This window comes from Dromaius novaehollandiae, chromosome Z (assembly GCF_036370855.1).
Source record: "Dromaius novaehollandiae isolate bDroNov1 chromosome Z, bDroNov1.hap1, whole genome shotgun sequence".
Lineage (NCBI taxonomy): Eukaryota > Metazoa > Chordata > Aves > Casuariiformes > Dromaiidae > Dromaius > Dromaius novaehollandiae.
In genome coordinates, this window is record NC_088132.1 from 20,817,408 (window position 1) to 20,836,864 (window position 19,457).

Consider the following 19,457-nt stretch of genomic DNA (forward strand, 5'->3'; position numbering starts at 1 on the left):
AGTTGTGTCAACTCCTAATTTAAATCATCAGCATTAAAGATAAACCATATATAAACTTTTTAATGGAGTTTTTGTAAAATGAAGCCTAATTTATCGTAACATATATTTAAAATACTGTTTCACTGAGCATCAGAAAGGAAAAAATTCTTCAGCTTTCAGAGGGCTCAACTGCTTTGCTGATTATTTGTATTTTTCTACTGTTTCAACTTTAAGGCATGCCACAGTTGATCACTAAAAAGCACAACAACAATGAGGAAATAATGGCCTAAACTCTGTAATAATCACTGCTGTATGCTGTAATGTTGTGAACTGTGTTTGTAGAACATTACAAAAATTATTTTTAAGGGCAGGGTTTAATTATTAGTTTTCTGAGAGAAAAATAAATTGTATAACAGTGTTACAACTCTTACACAATCACCAAAAAACAATTCTAGTGGACCCAGATTTGTTTTTTTAATAAATGAGAACTGAAATCTTGTCATTATGAAAAGTGGTCTGTTTCTCTGCCTCCACCCTTCCCATTTTTTACTTGTTGCTTTCTCCATGCACCATTTCCTAAGATGAGAAACATTGTTTTGAGAGAGAATAACGGGTCTGCAGCTGTCAAGCTTGCTTTTTCTAAAAAGAAACTGTGCATTTTGATATGAAGGTAAGTGTTAGCAACAACATTTTTTGCTGAAAAGAAGTAGCTACTCAGCCAAGATTGTTCCAGATTTTGAAGATGAAGATTGAAAGAAATACCTCCTTTTGAGTCCAAAATTTTCACTACAGCTTTTGTTCTGGTGCCAAGAATGGCATTCACAGGGGAGCTCAGAACTACTTCAAAGATTTCATCATCTTCCTCTAATCCGTCATAGGTAATTGCTATATTCCACATCTTGGTTGACATTCCTAACAGAAATAAACATTTTAATTACTCTTTAATTGCTATTTCAATCAATCTGGGTGTCAAAGAAATATATTAATTAACATGTCTACAGTTAGAATGGACTAGCTTGTGTATGCTATTGTGCTCCTACCAACTGACTGGACTCCTGCTGTTCTCCCAAATAACATTAAGACCAAATTTGTTCCCAGAGAATGATGATTCAGATCAAATGCATACACCATGACAAAAAGTTGCTTTAAACATGGGAGGTGATGGCTACAATACATATATTTAGGGCTTCCATTGCAATTTTAAGGAAGAAATAAAGCATCATCTTGAAAACTGAATTTTAGAGACAGAGCAATTATTTAAAATATTTGCATATTGAGCAATGAATATGTTGGTTCTAATTACAAATTTTTAGAATGCATATTTTGTACTTAGTTACAAAATTTTGACTCAGTTGCTAGTCTTAACTAGGTTAGTTCAGATTTATGTTAGTGGAAATGAGAAAAGATCATTCCAAGATAAAGAACTAGGTTGGTTATTAGCTGAAAGGCTTCAGAATTTCTTTGGGTATAGTCTGATGCTTCAGGAGAGAAACATCTCAATATAGACATTGCTGTCATAGAAACATCTTGAGAACTGTTTTTGCATCACAAAGTCAGCATTAACATCCCGAGTTAACATCAAAAACACATTTGACTTTGTAAAAAGATTTTCCTACATCATTCTGCCAGCTCTCCTAAGCTCCATTTCCTTGCTGCCTCTCAGCTGTAACTGTCTTGCCAAATCATGAGCTCAGTACAAACAGACCCATTAACTGGAGTAGGATCTTCTGCTCCTAAATTTCATTTGAAATTTATTGATTTCAAATCAGTACAGTCATTTGGCATAGATGAAGTTTATTTATAAAACAAACCTATCAGCCTTAGTAAACAGGCCACTATTAACTAATAAACATCAAAACTCTCAAGCTAAGGCCTAAGAAATTGATGTCCTGGATGTAAGAGTTTGGAGGAATCCTTCCAGGTCAAGCCTAAACAGAGTGCCCTCAAAGAGAGCTACCTAAAAAGCCTGTGTTAGGGAACTGAGGTGGTTCAGCTGGGAAGAGGTACAGTGTGCATCTCTCTTACCCACAGTCATGGTTACTCTTCATGTGGCTCTCCACCATAATCAGAAAGGCAGTAACAGTAGTTTGGCCTATACTGTGCTTGGAGAAGAAGAGCAGAGAAGGAAAATTCTAGTATATGGCCTTGCACAAAAAAATGTCTTTGCAATAATCTCCTGCCATTTCAGTCCAAAGACTGAAAGCTTGAGTGTGTGATGCATTAAGGAAGCTGGAGAGAGAGCTGGAATCACAGGTAGGCATGATATGAAATATTTTTTACAATGATCTCTGTAATCTTTCTTCCTTCTTCTAATTAAAATTAAAAAAAAAAAAAAACCTAAATAAACGGTCTCAGAGAGTGGTCACTAGTTTCAGAGGTTTCATATGTGTTCCAAAAGTAATGGAAATCAGGGCAGATTTTTCTCATTTCCCCCATTTTTTTATTGTTCTCTATCTAAGTGTCCTCCCTTATCCATCTCTGAAAACTAACCAACAGTTGCTTATTCTACACTTTTACATCAAAGTCAAAAGAGGTAAATATGCAAATTCATCCATAGGATGCAGGTCTGCGTAAGAAAACCTGAGTTTCTAATGTAAAAATCCCCGGGCTTTGGCTGGAACTGACTTATATTCCCATATCTGCTTTTAAGATGCACATACATGCTTAGACTGTTTTTTATGGTCAACTAAGTGTCAGTTGTCATCACAGATGATATATTTTATCTTCTCTGTAGAGACTGTGACTTTCTGTCCTGGAAATCTTACTCCTGGCAGCCTTGGCACAATCTCTGCTGGCATTGCAGGCAGCATCCAGACTCCGCGGAGCCCATATTCTCAATTCAAGTCCTAGGCCATGTCTACAAAATGTGTTCTAAAAACTCAGGCTTCCACATGCAAAGGAAGTGATTGTGATAGCAAATGGGTTTTCATTCCTGGATAATCTGGGTAATTTGGGCAAAGCCAAGTTTTATGGATGAAGCTGAGTTTCAGAATGGTACTACTTGTTCTGTAGACACCAGAGGCACACCTGAAACATGACAGTAATAGAGACTGCAGAACAGAGGAAGCTTATTTCAAGATTGTCATGTTTTTGTTCATTTTTAGTATTGATACTCCCACAGCAAGAATCAGGCCGCTTTTTTTAATACAGTTACTATTATTTTTAGCTATTTACAGCCTCAAGGCTGTAAGGTCAGACTCCTGTTGTGATTGCGGTGCAAGTGGAAGTGAGGTCTGACAACTTTCAGGTTCTTTTATACCCTTCTGGTCTTGGGCACCTTGTATAACTTAAATTGTTCTCAAGCTTGTCTAAATTTGAGGAGCTTCCTAGACCTCCCCTAACATATCTCAGATCTTTAAAGCATCTCACAGCTCATCTCAGGACAAGTCCTTCCCAACCTGGCTTGGGGAGATTAGGGAGCACCATTACAGCACTTTTGATATTTTAGCTGGAATAAAGAGATCAAAGAAATAAGGATGCTGATTCACAAAGAAGGCCCACTGCACTTTCAGCAAATGACCCCAAGTAGCTTTAGTCCTGCGCAGCTTCTCTAGCTATAAATGTAACAGGTTTCACCCTCCAAAATGGCAGCTTTCACAATCACTGAGTTTATTTTAAAATTAGTCAGCACACTGTTTCATACCTGGATCAAACTGAACAAGTTTAGAGGGAGTCACTGTAAAGTCCTTTCCCAACACAGCAGATATTTCGTTGATCTGAGAAGAAATGAAACAGTAAATGCCGTGCTGTTACCTATTTCACCAAACCAGCGCGTTCTGGTGGGTGCTGAAGCTGCTGTGTCTCTCCACAGAGTCTCAAAAAGACATGCCAACCTGGGCATCAACTTAGCCTTGCTCATGGTTTAAAACTCGTAATCAAGCAAGTTTGCTCATCTTAAAATCTTCTCTCGTGACCTCTTGAACTGCTACTGGACTGCACTAGACAGCAGTGCTGTTCAGCAGGCCTGGGCACCCAGTCACGCTGGCTCCTGGGCAGGCACGCTGTAGCTTTCTCAAAGAGCACGTCGTTGCCCTGCAACATCGGCCTGGCTGTGCTCCCCCATCGGTCCTTTGTGAGGCCTCCTTTGACCCCATTTCTGCTGACAGACTTCGGTGGAATAAAAATCAAACCTTTGTTTCTAGTTAGGGTTATGATCAGGAGAAACTGTGAGGGGGACTGTGTGAAGATTTTGCGAGCAAGGGGAGCCAGTAAAAACTTGGATTTTCCTTTTTATGGGGATAAAAAAAATTTTGTGAAGGCAACTTGCACAAAACATGTTTTACAAAAACATTAAAAATCTTCAGCTTTCAATTTTATTTTTTTGACATAAAACAAGGTCATGGTGTCCCTTAGGTCATTTCCTAGGCTGACGGCAGGGAAATGATGGGGAGAAGTGGCAGGCATTGGTTTACACAGTGGAGCTGAAGCTCCCATAGCTCCTGGGCTCCTCAGTCCCAGACCCATCAGGGATTCCCCAAAGCCTGTATTCCAAAGTGGAAACCCAGCCTTCGGAGCAGAATGCCAGAGAAAACTGCCTGCTGTTTCACAGAAGTTCAGCAAAACTGAAATAATGGTCCACAACATTCTGTTTTTTGTTAATCAGCATTTCCCCTTAAAACTGTTTATCAGAAAATCAACCAGCTCTTTTGCGAAGGACAATGTTCTAATGAATCTGGTTTGAATTGGATGGCATTTTTGCTGATTACTGAGATATCTTTTAAATCTGAGGAAGAAATTAACTGGCTGTATTGTTTATTATTCAGTTTCCATTTAAGCCTTGTTTTATAGCTTTACCTTCACTGCAATAAAGGCAGAGTCTGCAGAGTGTCCTGCCCTAGTGATTTTCAGTGACACCATTCCTGCATTCTCACACACTTCATATTCCATCTGTTGCATTTCAATCCGAGACCACCTTAGTTCCAGTCTGTGGGGAAAGGAGGGAAAACCTATGTGAAAAAAAGCAACCTCCCCTGCTGCCCCTACCCCCTGCTGCCTGAAGGTTCAGTAAGCTGACATTTCTTTCTTGAGTGTTGATTCAGCCAATACACATACTAAGTCTTTGTCTTCAAATCAACATATTTGTGTGATTTGGCTGATTAGAAAGAGAAAGAAGCAGTTAATAAATCTTCCAGCCAAGCTCCTGTCTACCCCAAACCAAGCCTGAACATCATCTCAAAACCAGAGAGGAGATTCATAGCAGAGGTTTCTCCAGCAGCTTTGAAAAAAGATGTTTGGCCATAAAATAAGATATGCCAAGACAAGCTACCGTTCCTTCTTCACGGGTCCCTCCACCCCCGTGATTCTCTTTAATTGTTGGTCCCTGGTATTGCAGTATTCTCTCTTCTTCCCACCCTCCTTCAACTCTCCTCTAGCTGGATCCCTCCTCCTATAATGTACAGTGCATGCTCCAGCAGCTCACTGCCTGTATCCACTGTTCTCCCTACTCCCTTAATTTTAATTTTCTCTCTACTTTCTCCTCATACACCAAAGCAGCTGAGTCCAGACTTCTCACACAGTGAATTTTAGAACTGCTCGTGAGGGAATGTGACCGAACCTCAGAGGACTGCATACTGCAGATGGTAGCTGATAAACATATAACCCTTTGAAAAGCTGCAGTAAAAACCAGTGAGAGTCGGAGACGAATGGAAAACAGTAGAAAGAAGGAAACTAGGCTGTGCTAATTACAGATCTAATTATCGAACTTTTCTAAAACAAACTTCTAGACCTTTCAGGGTTTGAATAGCTCTAACACTACTGGACAGTCTCTCCTATCCTCCTAGATTGTCTAATACCTTGGGAAAGACAACCCATTTAGAAGCTGATTTGTTTTCTGTTTACTAAAGAGAGTGCCAGGTGTAGTCCAGCAGCATTCAAATAAAACCTGGGGTTTAATTTGAATGTTATCAACATGCAAATCAAATTTGTCTTTTGACTCAGAGACAATTAGATGATGAACTGTTCAAACAAATCTGTCACCGGATTTTAAATACAGTACTGAACACTTGGACTTTTCCTTAAAAGTGAAATTCTCCTTTGTTCCAAAGTCCAGTGCAAGTAATAGGTTTGGTCTACTTCTCTGAAACTCATATTTTTCATAGGAAAAGTGGTTTCTCTTTTGTTCTTCCCTAAAAGTATATAATGTATTGCTATTGATAGGCAGGAACCCATACTTTCCCACATGTAGTGGCTGCATTTTAGTGATGGGTTTAATATCAATGTGTTTCTGAGCAAACACGATGCAGCTGGGAAGCGAGCTGAGCACAGTGCTAGCTGTATTCAGATGCGTTTGAGTACAGGGACATCTTTTGGCATAGTGTGTAACTGCGGAAATGTTGTCTCCATCCTCTAGTTTACAAGGAAGTGCTATGCAGAGGGGCCTGAAGCTTGAAGCCAGCTATCTCCTCCTTCCATTTCGCCCCTCTCTATGATGCCAGGCTTGCGGATAGGCTATTTAGCACATGTAAATAGCTTTCATTTTTCTCACTTACTTCAGATTAACTAAATTGGTTCAACATTCAGTCCCATTTTCAGAAATAAAGAGAAACCTGCAGTGGAACTACTCTCGGTCATTATTATCAAAGTACAGCTTAGATGATCACCCGGTCTCTAATTTTCATACAGTAGGTTTATCATATGTCAGAAAGAAATTTTGATGATATGCCTATTTGAAATATTGGAAGTACACAACAAAGAGGATGATTTGTGCTCTCTACCTTCTTCTTTCAGTGCTCTCATGCAAAAATACAATTCTCATAGCTTTTACTGCTTAAGAGTTTCCCCTTTGTTGTAATCCCATGCTTATTACTGTTAGCACAGGGCAAGAGTGACCTCCAGCTGCAGGAGCATGTACAGGAAGCAACAGTCCTGTCCCTAAGTCAGCGTCTTAACTCTCCAAATATTATAGGTCTAATTCTCACTTACAGTGTATTCCATTTTATCTTTCTGTGAGGCCTTGTAGGCCATAAGGCACCAGGTTCAGATACCATGAGAAATGTGCCCAGTCTGACTTGAAATTAGCCTTTTGAAACTAGCCCTACCCTGAAGGGGAGAAACCTTCTTTATTCTTTAACTACAGAAATGGCAATTTAAGTATTTGAAACTAACTATTTTCACTCTTGCTGAGTTGCAAACCCAGCAGTGATTCATTTGACCTATGGCAGAAGCCGTTGCAGAGGCCTGACAGCTGAAGTGCACGGTGCATTATGGTGCTTAGAACAGAAGATCAAAGTTACATTTGAGGGACCGCTGAATTTCCATTGGGATCTGTGACTTGAAACTCCAAGTCATCTGAATTCACTTCCTGCAGCGGATTGATGACATAAAGTACGATTTTACTGTTTAAATCTTTTTGGCTAAACCCTTCATGGATAAAACCACCTGGGAAAGAACAGAAACAGTCAGGTGAATCAAAAGGCTGTTAAACAAGAACCACATAGCTCATATAGACTGTTATCAACAGTGTGAAACACTTAGAAAACTTTGAACTTCCAGAAATCTGTTTCTATAACTATGCAGCAACATCCCAGCCCATTAAAAACCCCTGCCAGTTCATTCTGCACATAAGTGATGTGCTTATCAGATGACCTAGTTCAGTGTTCATCATTACTTTCCTGGACATAAAGCTCACAGTAGGCATGCTATATTATAGTTTTGCTACTTCCTATGCTGGTATTTCAGGCTTCACAAAAAGCAGTTTCTGAGTTGCAGCTCTTAACAATCTGCTCAAATGGTTTAAGCATTCATGATTACTGTGACACTCAGGTCTTAATACAGAAGCTTTCTTACCACATTGCAACCTTGCCCAAAGTTTTCTAAGAAAATTTGGCTCCCTCTATCAAGCAAATATTAACAAGATAGGTTTTTAAACCTTCTCCAGCAAGTCACAAAATGTAGAGGTTATAGGACACAGTACCTGTGGTTATATTTTCCAGGTAGCCATAATGAGGACCTCGTAAAATCTTAAAAAATATTTTGTCATCTTCTGTATTGGGATCAGATGCCTTCAGGGACCTGGCAGTAATATAGATCCCATAATTGCCATTCTTCAGCAGTTCTACATCAGTAAAGCAATGGAGATGAATAATTTTTGGTGCTGTTTTGTCCATATGGTCCACCTAAATCAAAGTTAGAGAAATGTATATTTGTTATACAGAATCGGCTTACTCCATGTTCCTACTACTTTTACTGAAAGCACAAAAGCATGCTCAGGAATGCAATAGTCGTTCTGACTTTCAGTCTGCTCCAGAGGAAATCCAACCTCCAGGTAAGTACTACTTCCCATGAGAGGTTTCCAGGTCCAGATTGCCTAGTTGCTTGCTGCACATAGAGGGATACAGCGCATGCCGGGGAAGGCAACAGCAAGTTCTGTGCACCTCTGTCCTGATCTCCCCTACTCCCCATAGTCCTTCTCCTTTTTCGATATCTTTTTCCAAGTAGCAAATGAAAACTCCAGCAAAGGTCGCTCACCTCTGTTTTACAAGCAGGGACTAGTATGACAATCAGGGAAATCTAAGGATTATGATAATCACAATCATAGACCTGGCCAAAATGTCCTGTTGAATCTGTGATACCTTTCCCAACTTCTGATATGTCTTCTAGCTTTCAGTATCCCACAACAGTTGTTGCTATTGCTCTTTCCGTATCTCATTTTCTGATGCAGTGACGCTCCTTGCTCCTTATACAACCTGATGGCTTTGCCATCAGGAGAAGTTAAGAGCTACAGCCTCTTTGTTAGTATCAGTATTTTGAGACTTACAGACTCCTGACATGCAGGCTTGTTTTGCATGCTAAAACATGCCAGATGCATAAAAGAAGTCATAGCAAGGGCATTTGAGCCTATGACACAGTGGAAAGAACTTAAAAATGAAAGAAATGGAAACAGAACAGAAAAGAAACAGAAAGATCCTAGTAAGGGAGGGAGGAATCAGAGCAGGCATCTTACAAATCTCAGGAGGAAGACTGGCTGCAGGAGTGAAGCAGTGGCTGTAATTCAAGATTCCTGCAACACATCGATCAGCTGTCATGCTGATATCCCTCACATGCAAATCAGTGGGTAAAAGGATGAAATGGGAAAGCAGAGAAGGAGGAAATTTCTTCCTTGCCATAGCTGGGCTAACCTTTAGGATTGAAATTCTGTATAGAAAATACTTGCAAGTGTAAGTGGATGTCTTTCTTCTCTTACGTGTAATCTCTTTCTTTGCACTATACAGAATTCTTTGCCTGAGTAATGCATTGTGGTGATTTGTTCTGGAGGTTAATTATTGACAGAGCACAGAAAGCAAATCTTTTCCTCTATAAATATTTCAGTTGGATCATTAACTGCAGCAAGAAAGTACCGATTCTAAGCCTGCTCAAAATCACTACATTTTCCACCTTATCATACTAAACATCTCTTTTAAGCAGGCCTGCAGCCACACTTGCCTGAATGGTGAATGCCACTGGCTCGATCTGCACCCTCCCATTCACGATGAAGCCTTGATTAGTCCTATCTGTTGCAACAAATGTAAATCTGTCAATCTGGGAATCCCCACCTCGATGTTTATAGGCAACATCCATGTTGTCCACATCTTGCTGGGTGAAATTGTGCTGCAGTAGCACAGCCCCTCGATAATACAGATGACCGTTTTGGGGGACCTGAGCCAAGAGGAAGGTAAGGTTTTCTTTGGCAGTGTCTGGGTCTGAAAGCTGCAGGACATCAGGAGAAAGGAGTGCCATAGTGCCTTCCACTAATCTTAACCCCGTGTTCCTAGACAGAGTGGGTAAAGCTTGGTCGACTGCCTCCAAGGAGATCGTGAGTGTCCCATGCTTAGTCCTCAGTCCATTGCTGATGATGAATCTGGCAAAGAGAGGCAAGGCAGCCTTCAGCATGTATTCTTGATCCACCATGTACTGAAATGAAACAATAATACACACCTTCACTACAGGATGTGCCTGTGGTGATGCTGCAGAACACATGGAGAACTGCAACTGGTCTGAGCTCACACCCAGACTGTGAGATGGGTGTGTGACTTAAAAACGTGGAAGCAGACGGCCAAGTCATGGCAAGACTGACACTGTGTCTGCAAGAATTTGACTAAAAGCCAGGCGAGTGGCTTTGAGGATATACCCATCAGTCTCAGCCGTCACAAAGGAGCTGCTCTAATCTTCCAGCTCAGATAGACAGGGAACAGATTTAAAATGAAGGGGTGGTTAACGGGTTTCTTGGACCCTCTGGCATAGGTACAGATGTTTGTAGACATCATTAAGGTTATCTTCGCTTGGGTACCTCGTGGTGGCAGCTCAGTGAAAGTCATGACTTTGTCTACAACGTACAGGAAGAGGTGTATAAATACATGGTCTGCCAGACAATAGGGTTGTTCGCTGGTACAAGCCCTTCATACCCACTAGTGCCAAAACTATTTAAAAAAGCAAAATGGGAAAAGAAGTGTAGAGATCCATCCTCATCATACTTTACAGGTTTATTTAAGTACTAGTTTTATCTGTAAATTTCTGTATATTCAAAGGGACTGATTTATGTTTCTTGCACTCAAGCAAACTCAAGCAAAAAATTCACTGAAATATTAAGATTCTGCAGCAGATATTGGACAGAATTATGCAAACTGGTAGGTTAATTTGAAAAATGCAGTTGTCCATACTGTGTATTTATCACTGAGTTAGAGTTCTGTTCTGAGTTTGTCAATGGGTCAGATGCCAAGTTCTTATTCCATGCTGGGAACTTTTATTAATAGCAGCATATATTCTTATACTTTTCTCCAAAGCAGAAATATTTCTTTTTATATATTAAAGATTCAGTTTTTCACTAGAGTTAATTTTCCTTTTCTAAACAAGAGAAAGATAAAAGTATCCAAGGCTAGAGAGAAAATGTGTTGCAAGCCTATCAATTGGGTATGGATGTTTACTATAAAAGTGACAGCATGTTCTGCAGAAATTAATTATTAAGTTTTGTAGTGCATAAAAACAAAGAGAAAATCAATCTTGTAGCCTTCAAAATTCATCCTAGGTTTCACTGCCAAGATATTACCTGCGTATTTATTTTGAAAGCAAGAATATTGTATGTTGTCATGCCATGTCTTATAACAAAATACTTGGAGGATATATCAACACAAAAATTGCCTTCAGGAAGATCTCATTGTTCTTCATATCACATCGTCTTATAGTATGTAAAAGTAAGCTTTGGTTTTGCAGAGGTTTTTACTCTGTTTCAGAGAATATGCTGCACAGTACATACAAAAGCTTGGAGAGCGGTCCTTACCCAGATTTGTTCTGTCTGAGCCAGAATACAGTACCAAAGGCCCAGGTCAGACCAAGGCTTCTTTGCAAAGAAATTTGTTTGTGATAGAATATCCACATTCCCTGTCCTTCCTTTTTCCCCGTGCCCTCCGATACCCAGTGCACACTTTGCTGCACTTACTGTGCTTGCACAGCTGATCTTATACCCAACCAGTACCGTTGGGTGTCTCAGGCAATCTGAGAGCTAGCTGTCTTGCACCTATCTTGCTTACACTTGATGTAAGTGAAATGAGGACTAGCTGACACTTAGATTATCTGCCTCATCTTGTTCTCAGACCTTGCCTACATATCTCATAGGAGTATTCAAAGAATTGTGGGGTCTGTTGTTGCATGGTTCAAATAGCTGTATCACCCAGGCTGTCCATCTAAAGCCCTTCTCTGCCCTCACCAATGCCGGATGGTTGGGGCCTCATCAACTTGTAAGCAGGCACTCTGCCATGAAACAGATGGGAATGAGCATAGGCAGGCCAGGGACTGTATAGGAGTTAGAAATATGTTTACTGAGGACAGTATTCCCAGCTGGGAACCTAGAGACATCTGTCTCTACTGACCTCATGCTATTATGCCAATGGTAAAAGGGTTGTGTTGTCAGCAACCTAGCTGAAATCAAACATGGAACTAGAATAATGATCATAAATAGCATGCAAAAAAAAGGCAAAACATGTTCAGTTAAGACCTTATCCCTACCTCAAAAGGTCTGAAAAATTGCAGCTGAAGTGAGTTTGCTTCGTTAGGAAATCAACCTTTTTTTCTTTTGATGTCTGTAAAGTCATTTGGATGACATCTCAAATGATACTTAAGTGAGAGATTTACAGAGGACAATTCTGTTCATGAAAGCAAAGATTCATCCAGAATCCTCTACAGAATACCAGACAGGAGTACAGCTCTTGGTTATATACATAGCGCTGAAAATTACAATGCAAATGTTGTGTGCCACTTGATTTCACAGGTAATGAAGCTGATTGTGTCCAAGAAGTCCTTTCTCCTGCACTTTGGGGGGTTTTGTTTTTTGTTTATTTCTGGTTTATGGCTACTTCATGTTTCCCCAAGGAATAGAGAGCAGCCAACATTCTTACCACTCTGATGAAATTTAGGGGACAAATCTCAGATATAGTTAGGAGGACATGTCGCATGGTTTGATTTCACCATTACCAAGGTTTCATGCTTTCTGCAGTTTCATGGCAATAGAGTTGGCTGAAGGACCTACCATCTGTCATGGCATTTAAAAGATAAAAATGGAATCATAAATAGTGCCAGCTCATTACAAAATTGAGCCAGCGTGTCAAAATGGAGGACATTAGTATGTTCTTTTAGCATCCTGCTGCCAGCATCTGATGTCAGGTTGCTAATCACTCGAAGTCATCTGTCCAAACAAGCACTGCCAAATCTTTCTTCCAGGCCAGCAGCACCAAACAATACAGGCAAATTTTTGACTGAAGAAAATATTTCGGTGGAAGGTAAAAATCTGATTAATTAACACCCCTTCCCCATATAATTAACGTTACCATTCCATGTTAAGAACATAATAATAATCTGCCACAGTATTTATATGCCTACACAAAACCAAACTCTTCACCAAATGGTAACATCATGGAACATCAATTATTGTGATTAAAACGGATACGCGTATTTATTAAAACATCATAACCTTACTTTTAATAAAGCTGACTTTCTAGTTTGGTTCTAAGCCATTAGCCTAAACATTGGGCTTATGTGCATGCACAGTTGCCCTGGAATTATAGTTCTGATCATTGAATGTTGGTCTGATCATTGAATGCCTTCATTAGTCTGGTACAAAAGTCACACTGACGCAAGCCACTTTCTACACTACCCATCCTAGCGCTGACACAACAGCAACTTTCCTTGTACAGGCTAATTCCAGTTTTGGTCATAGCGTTTCACAACTGTGTTGCTAAGCTTCCATCAAGCCAAAGAACATTCATTCACTTTTTATGTTATGACCACAAGTGGCCATCAGACAAATCTCATGACTAGAGACGGTTGAAAATCAGAATTTCCACAACATTGAATCAATTGGAAGGAATAGCTCAAAAAGTTTCGGCTGAGAAATGTCCCAAAATTACATGTGGCTCAGCTTGAGATAATGTCTGCATGAGCTGCCCCGTTGTCAAAGGTGGGACTATTTCATGTCTCCACATCCCACTTCCTTGGCTTCTACGGGAAAAAGCTCTCTGGCTGAACAATGCAACATGTCCTTTAAGCTTCATCATGCATCATGGAAAATGCAGTTCAAATCAGGGATCCTATTCATAAGAGAGTGTGAAAAGGGGACTTTCATACATCTGAATTACAATTCTTAAGACTTAATGCTCTATTTGGTAGTCACAGAAGAAAAACAGTTAGCCTTTATTTATTTCCTGTGGAAATTTTTGATTTTACAGGAACTCAATTTTCTGTCAAAAGCTAACAAGAAGTTAGCATTCTTCTGTAAAAAAAATTTGCCTAATTTTTCTCTTTTACCAAAACTACCCCAGAGACATTCAGCAGCAACACACCTCTCTCTTTGCCTGAGGATAACTCCTTAGATCATTCCATTCTATGACCAGGAGTGGTTCAAGTAAAAGCAAGGCAATATTCACTTTAGGAGTGAACCTAGTCTAAGCTGGTCCAAGGATGGACCCAGGTGAAAGTAAACTTAACTGCCACTAAGCTGCTGAACTGGGTGTATAAATAGCTGACTTTACTCAAAAAATCCAGCTGTCTACACAAATTTTTGAACTATTATGATGGCGGAATAGGTAAGTAGTTTGGTTATCAGTGTGTTAAAGAATGACTACTGGATTCAAAAAGCCTGCAACAGAATAAATGTAATAAATAAGAAAAAAGAAGAAATCAGTTAGCTAACAGCTGGACCGAGCAGTTTCACCACATCCAACAGTAGCAGGAAACCATAGGGAAATTCCAAAAACTACATTCTTAGTTCTTCTCCTGCACTGTCTCTCCTATGGATGTTTGAGTGCTTTAATAATATTCAAGACAGTATCACTGAGTGAATGTGGCTCAAGCTACTACTTCAGGGTCAATAAAAATGTATTTATTACTGAGGCAGTCATAACTGCATCTGTTAGAACAGAAATATCTTCACTATATAGATATTAAGAATTCCCACATCTCCTCTTTTTAATACTTTTTCTGCAAATACCCAAGAAATTCAAGAGGAAAGGAAGCTTTTTCTTAATGCTTTACCTGAATGTATCTTCAGAAACAGGTGCCTTAGTGTTGTGAACATAGCAGACTATCTGGCCTGCTACATCCATTTGACTGAAGCTGGTAATGGGGATGCCGGGATAGCTGACGTACTCTATCTGTCCATACTGAGGTGGGGAGGTTATCACGTAAAGGAGCTCCTCTGGTTTGTCCGTTCCATCCAATGCAAGGAGGGCATCTGTCGTAATGTAGCCTCGATCCCCTTTTGGCACTCTAAGAGGCTTTATGAAAACAGCAATATCTCCTGCAGAATAGATAAAACAACATTAAAAGTCATACTGATTTGAAATTTCATCTCTTATGCATCATTTAGCCACATGCAAGTCATCACCAACAGAAAAATCATAGCATTATAGGAAAATTCAGGCTGAAAGGGACTTCAGGATGTCTCCAGTCCAACCTTCTGCTCAAAGCAAGGTCAGCTATGAGACCTGCTCATGAGACCAGTTTGCTCGGGTCTTTATCCCATTGGGGCCGGAACACCTCCAAGAACGGAGATGGCACGGCCTGTCTGGGCCCCTGTTCCAATCTTAGTAGTCTCCAGTTACCCCTGCCTAAGTCAGGACTGTAATAGGGATCCAGTAATGGAAGAGAGACGATAAGATTAGAACATAAAACTGGAAGTCAGGGCTCTTGAACAGTGTTTTGCCTACCTTATTATGTTCTTGCCCTTTTTCTGTGCTTCGGTTTACTCAGACAAAAAACTGATTTCAGAAAGATGTTGTCAACTCTATCTGAAAAGTAGGTGGAAGTACTGGGAGGCAAGGTGTAAAAAACTGCTGTAGGCAAAGCCTTTTGTAATCCCCAGGACCGGTTCTTCAGGAGCAGAGACATCAGGGCAATGAAATCCCAGCAGGCAGGCTTTGGGGTCTGCAGGGAGGCTTGCCAAGGGCCTACCTGGTGCTTGGGGAAGTTTCAGGATGATCCCATTCATTCAGATCATCTTTGCTTCAGAAACAGGCACTGTAAAATGTTAAGTCAAGCAGATCTTTACCCTTTTCCATGTCCTTGATATTTATGTAGAAGTCCACAGCTGGGGATCTGTTGTATCCATCCCACAGATAAAATGTGAAGCTGTCTTGGTTCTTGGACCCTATAGCTCCTGTATGGATGTATCTCACAAGGTTCATATCTAGTTCTTCCTGGGTGCACTTCATTCCAGTTTGGAGAGTCACCCAGTCTCTGCCAACCTGGAAAGGATAAACATCCTTCAGTAACAGACAGTCCCCCATATACCCTTCCCAGTTAACTGAGTTTATTTGTGGTCATGCAGACTGTTGGTGGCAGCTCCCTGGCTTCCCTTTTAAGCTACTGGTTCCCAAGTAGCTGTAAAGCTGGAGAGGATACAGTGATAAGGAATAAATGCAGGTAAATAGAGTTTAGTCACTTTTACTCTGAGAAATACAGTCTTGCACACTTCTCAGTGAGACACCAACAAGGGGAACATGGAAAAGATACTGATCCATCTTATGTTTTCCATTTCTTAATCTGATACAACTATTCTTCTATTCTAGACAATACATAGAGGTATATCAGAAATGAAACTGTGGAGAATTTTAGGCAGCACAGAAATTTAGAGAGACTTAGAGGTCCTCCCCTGGAAAAATGTGAAATGTCTGATAAAATTCCTTGCATATTAGATGATGTTCTAGTGCCTCATGCTAGACAGATCTGTGTATTTGGCATGTAGTAAGAGTGTCACAGGCTCTGCAGCAAAGGGTGTCACACACACAGGACTCACAAATACATTCAAACTGCTGGACTTCAGCAGCAGCTCTCCCACCAAAGTGTGGGACCCCTTTCATTCACAACTCTCATGTGATCCACAGACTGTGCTGGGGTACAGCATCAAAATATTTCCCAGGATCCTAGGTTTTTGAAACTGTTTTTTTCCAATTATATGTATGTATAATAAAAAGAAAGGCATTTGTTCTCTGTTTCTGTTCCAGTGGCTTATCTTTGGTCAACAGATGGTCATCTTTTTTCCATTTCTAATCTTATTTTCTGCCAGTGCCTATCCTCTTGCTGTATCCTTTTCCATCTTCCCTCTTTTTTATCTTTCTTCTGCACACACTTTTCTTCTAACTCATTACTTCTTACTTACTTTTCACACACATCCAGGATCTCCATCCATTCTCTTTCTGTATCTTGAAGTAACTGAAGTAACTGCTCACTTGTCACCTTCTTTAGCCTAGGTCTTTTTTTTCTCTCTCTTTGTCCCTTGGTTTTCCCCCTCTGTAGGCTGATTCCACCGGTGTCTCTCTCCACCATCCCCTCAGAGGATCTGCCGTGCTTTTCACCCTCACTTTCCTCCCATTGAGAATCTGGCCTCCCGTTTCAAAGCCTCTAGGACAGTGTCGCTGTTTGGTTCAAAAACTCTTTCCACAAGCCAACTACCCATAGCAGTCTATTTCAAAACATGAAAGACATTTGGGGGAAAAGGAAGCTGAGCTTCATTCTATCCTAATGAGAGAGTTGTTCGCATGCCTGTTTTTGTTGAAGACAAAGACTAACCTTGAGCTGAAGCTGACCATTTTCTGGAATTCTTTCAAATAGATAATAAATTCTCTCCCTGGGGGTATCCTTATCTTCAGCTGACAGAACAGCACTAGAAATGATTCGGGTTTCACCCATGTGTACCTCTATATCACCCTTCCTGCAAAAATAAGAAGTCATGCATACATGTAAAAACAGAAAAGTAACTTTTCCAACACATAATACTTCTTCCAGGAATATGGATTACCCAGATTCTGACAGAAATAACAACTGCAGAAAGTAAGGAAGAAGGGTGCCTATTTCTGTTAAACCAGAAGAAAATCATATGGGAGAGACTAGCTTCCCCTAGCAGTAGTGAAAAATAGCAAAGCGGAGATATGCAGCACCCTGGGATTTACCACATCTGTCTTCTTTCCGTGGGCCCTTTCCACTTACCCTCAAACAGGTTATGAGAAGGGGACAATATAAACTAATAGGCTCTATTACATGTTACTGCTACTATAGACCATACCAATAATGACTCCATTGTTCTTCAGAGGAGAGATCGTCTCCCAGCTGACTAGCCTGACACTGCTTGTCCCTTAAGGGACATTGCCCTACAGAGACCTAACCGATTTCCTCTAATGCTCCCCATTGCAGAACTTGCCTGGGCCCTGGGTTCAGATAACTAGCTTAAGGGGAGGGACCTGGTATTTGGCAGAAATGGCCATCATTATTCACAAATAAAATTTGAGACAGCTCTGCGGAGAAGTTCCACATAGCTTGAAATTCCTCCAGAGCCTTGCTCTGGTATAATTCTCAGACCATGTCTGCTCTGTTTCCTTCTCAGCCAACAGTCATCCTCCAGTTGCCTCTACACACTCTGCTTTATCATTTTGCTGTTAGCTGTCTTAAATTTTTGCAGCATGTACCCAAACTGTATTATAGACTATATATATTATAAGACATTGGAAGGGATTCAGCATATTCAATCAGCCCAGAAATAGGACCTGTTCAAGCCTGCCTGGGGGCACAGAGCATGCTCAACAAGGACAGACTCCTCGGGCATTTTGGCAGCTAAGCTCTGGCCAGAGTCTACTGAGCATGTGAAAGCCATGCTATTTCAAAGGCTTCTGGCTTGGCCAAATGCAGGTAGATTTTTACAAGAATCACAAAAGACAAATCCTTCATATAACAGCCTTTGCCAGATTTCAAGTGCTTGCTCCAAAGCAGAGTGATGACTGAGCTTTCCAACAGAAGAAGTTGTCACAGTTATTTATTGATAGCTGAAAATATATTTACTGTTCTCAAAATCAGCAGAGCTTTTTTGCCTGAAGTTTCTGTATTCAAACTGACACAGATATGAGGCATAGAAATGTCATGTTTGGCAAAATAATGAGCAACTAAGACGAAGTCAAATAACAAAGTATGCCAAGTCATATTAACGACCTGTCAAGCAACCTCAAGATTTATGACTCCTATTAGTAATAATGATGCTGTAGCCAGGCCTGTAAATACAGAAGGATCGCATGTCTGACCCAAAGATTGTACAGCCTAAGAAGACAAGCATCAAACAAAAAATGAGTGAAGATACACACATTTAGGTGCACTCTGAATGCTGTCTAATCCCAGCTCATTTATTCATGTAGCAATTAGGTGGTTAAGTCTTTATAGCATCCATGTGGCTGATCTTGAAATGAAGCTTTTAAGGGAATGTGTGAGGGCCTGACATTCCCCAAGGGCATCGCGTGCTGCAGGACACAATCGGAGAGGGGACAGATTGGTTGTTTGGCAGTCACTGTGGGTCAGAGCCACTGTTTGTGGCTCCAGCCAAAAACATCCCATCCGGATTCTTCAGTCTGGTGACCACAGCTGATGGAGGTGAGGATTAAAACTCCCTGGCCTGGAAAGGTGCTCCCAGACCAAAAAGTGAAACAGAGCTTACAGGTATTGTCATACGTTCACATGTAAACCGTTGCAGTGGCATAAGCAAGTTCCTGCCCCACAGCAAAGACATGGCAACCAACTGCATGTGGGGGCAGATCCACTTCAAATGCAAAAGGAAACATGTTTCCTTAGACCACTGTCACTTAACTGCTGGTTGTGTGCTGCATCTTAGTGGAAGAAAAACAAGTAAGAAGTGGTAACCTCCTATAATGGAATAGTTGTTTCACAAGGAAATGGCTCACTATGCTCTGTGTTCACCACAGGCATGACAAATGATAAGGTCCGACATTGCCAACCAAGATAGCAACAGTTCCTGGATCCAGGTGGGCATAGGAAAAAACACATGGCTTCTTGCACTCCATCACCTTCCTTCAGAGAAAAAGGGTGGAGAATGACATGCGGATCTTTACCAAGCAGAAAACAAACGGGCAGTGACATTTAAACAGTAATTATCAGTACATGATATAAATACATAAACTATACCCTTTATTACAACTTAAAGTGAACATTCTCTCGTTAGCATTATTTGGCCCTTGATA

General features: G+C 40.6%; 1 protein-coding gene across 7 annotated transcripts in view; it reads right to left on the reverse strand.

Moving 5' to 3' along the window:
• FREM1 (FRAS1 related extracellular matrix 1) overlaps positions 1-19,457 on the reverse strand; it is a 79,395-nt gene that overhangs the window by 16,755 nt on the left and 43,183 nt on the right. For all 7 annotated transcript variants that reach the window (XR_003258836.2, XM_026097825.2, XM_026097824.2 and 4 more), the window contains 9 exons: positions 17,011-17,152; positions 15,491-15,686; positions 14,476-14,740; positions 9,400-9,814; positions 7,892-8,093; positions 7,212-7,356; positions 4,774-4,903; positions 3,623-3,695; positions 742-891 (listed from right to left, as the gene is read on the reverse strand). Coding sequence is in view for 6 of the 7 variants with exons in the window: in XM_026097825.2 (XP_025953610.2) it covers positions 742-891; positions 3,623-3,695; positions 4,774-4,903; positions 7,212-7,356; positions 7,892-8,093; positions 9,400-9,814; positions 14,476-14,740; positions 15,491-15,686; positions 17,011-17,152 (1,718 nt within the window). In the remaining variant the exon portion in view is untranslated. The remainder of the gene's footprint in view (positions 1-741; positions 892-3,622; positions 3,696-4,773; positions 4,904-7,211; positions 7,357-7,891; positions 8,094-9,399; positions 9,815-14,475; positions 14,741-15,490; positions 15,687-17,010; positions 17,153-19,457) is intronic.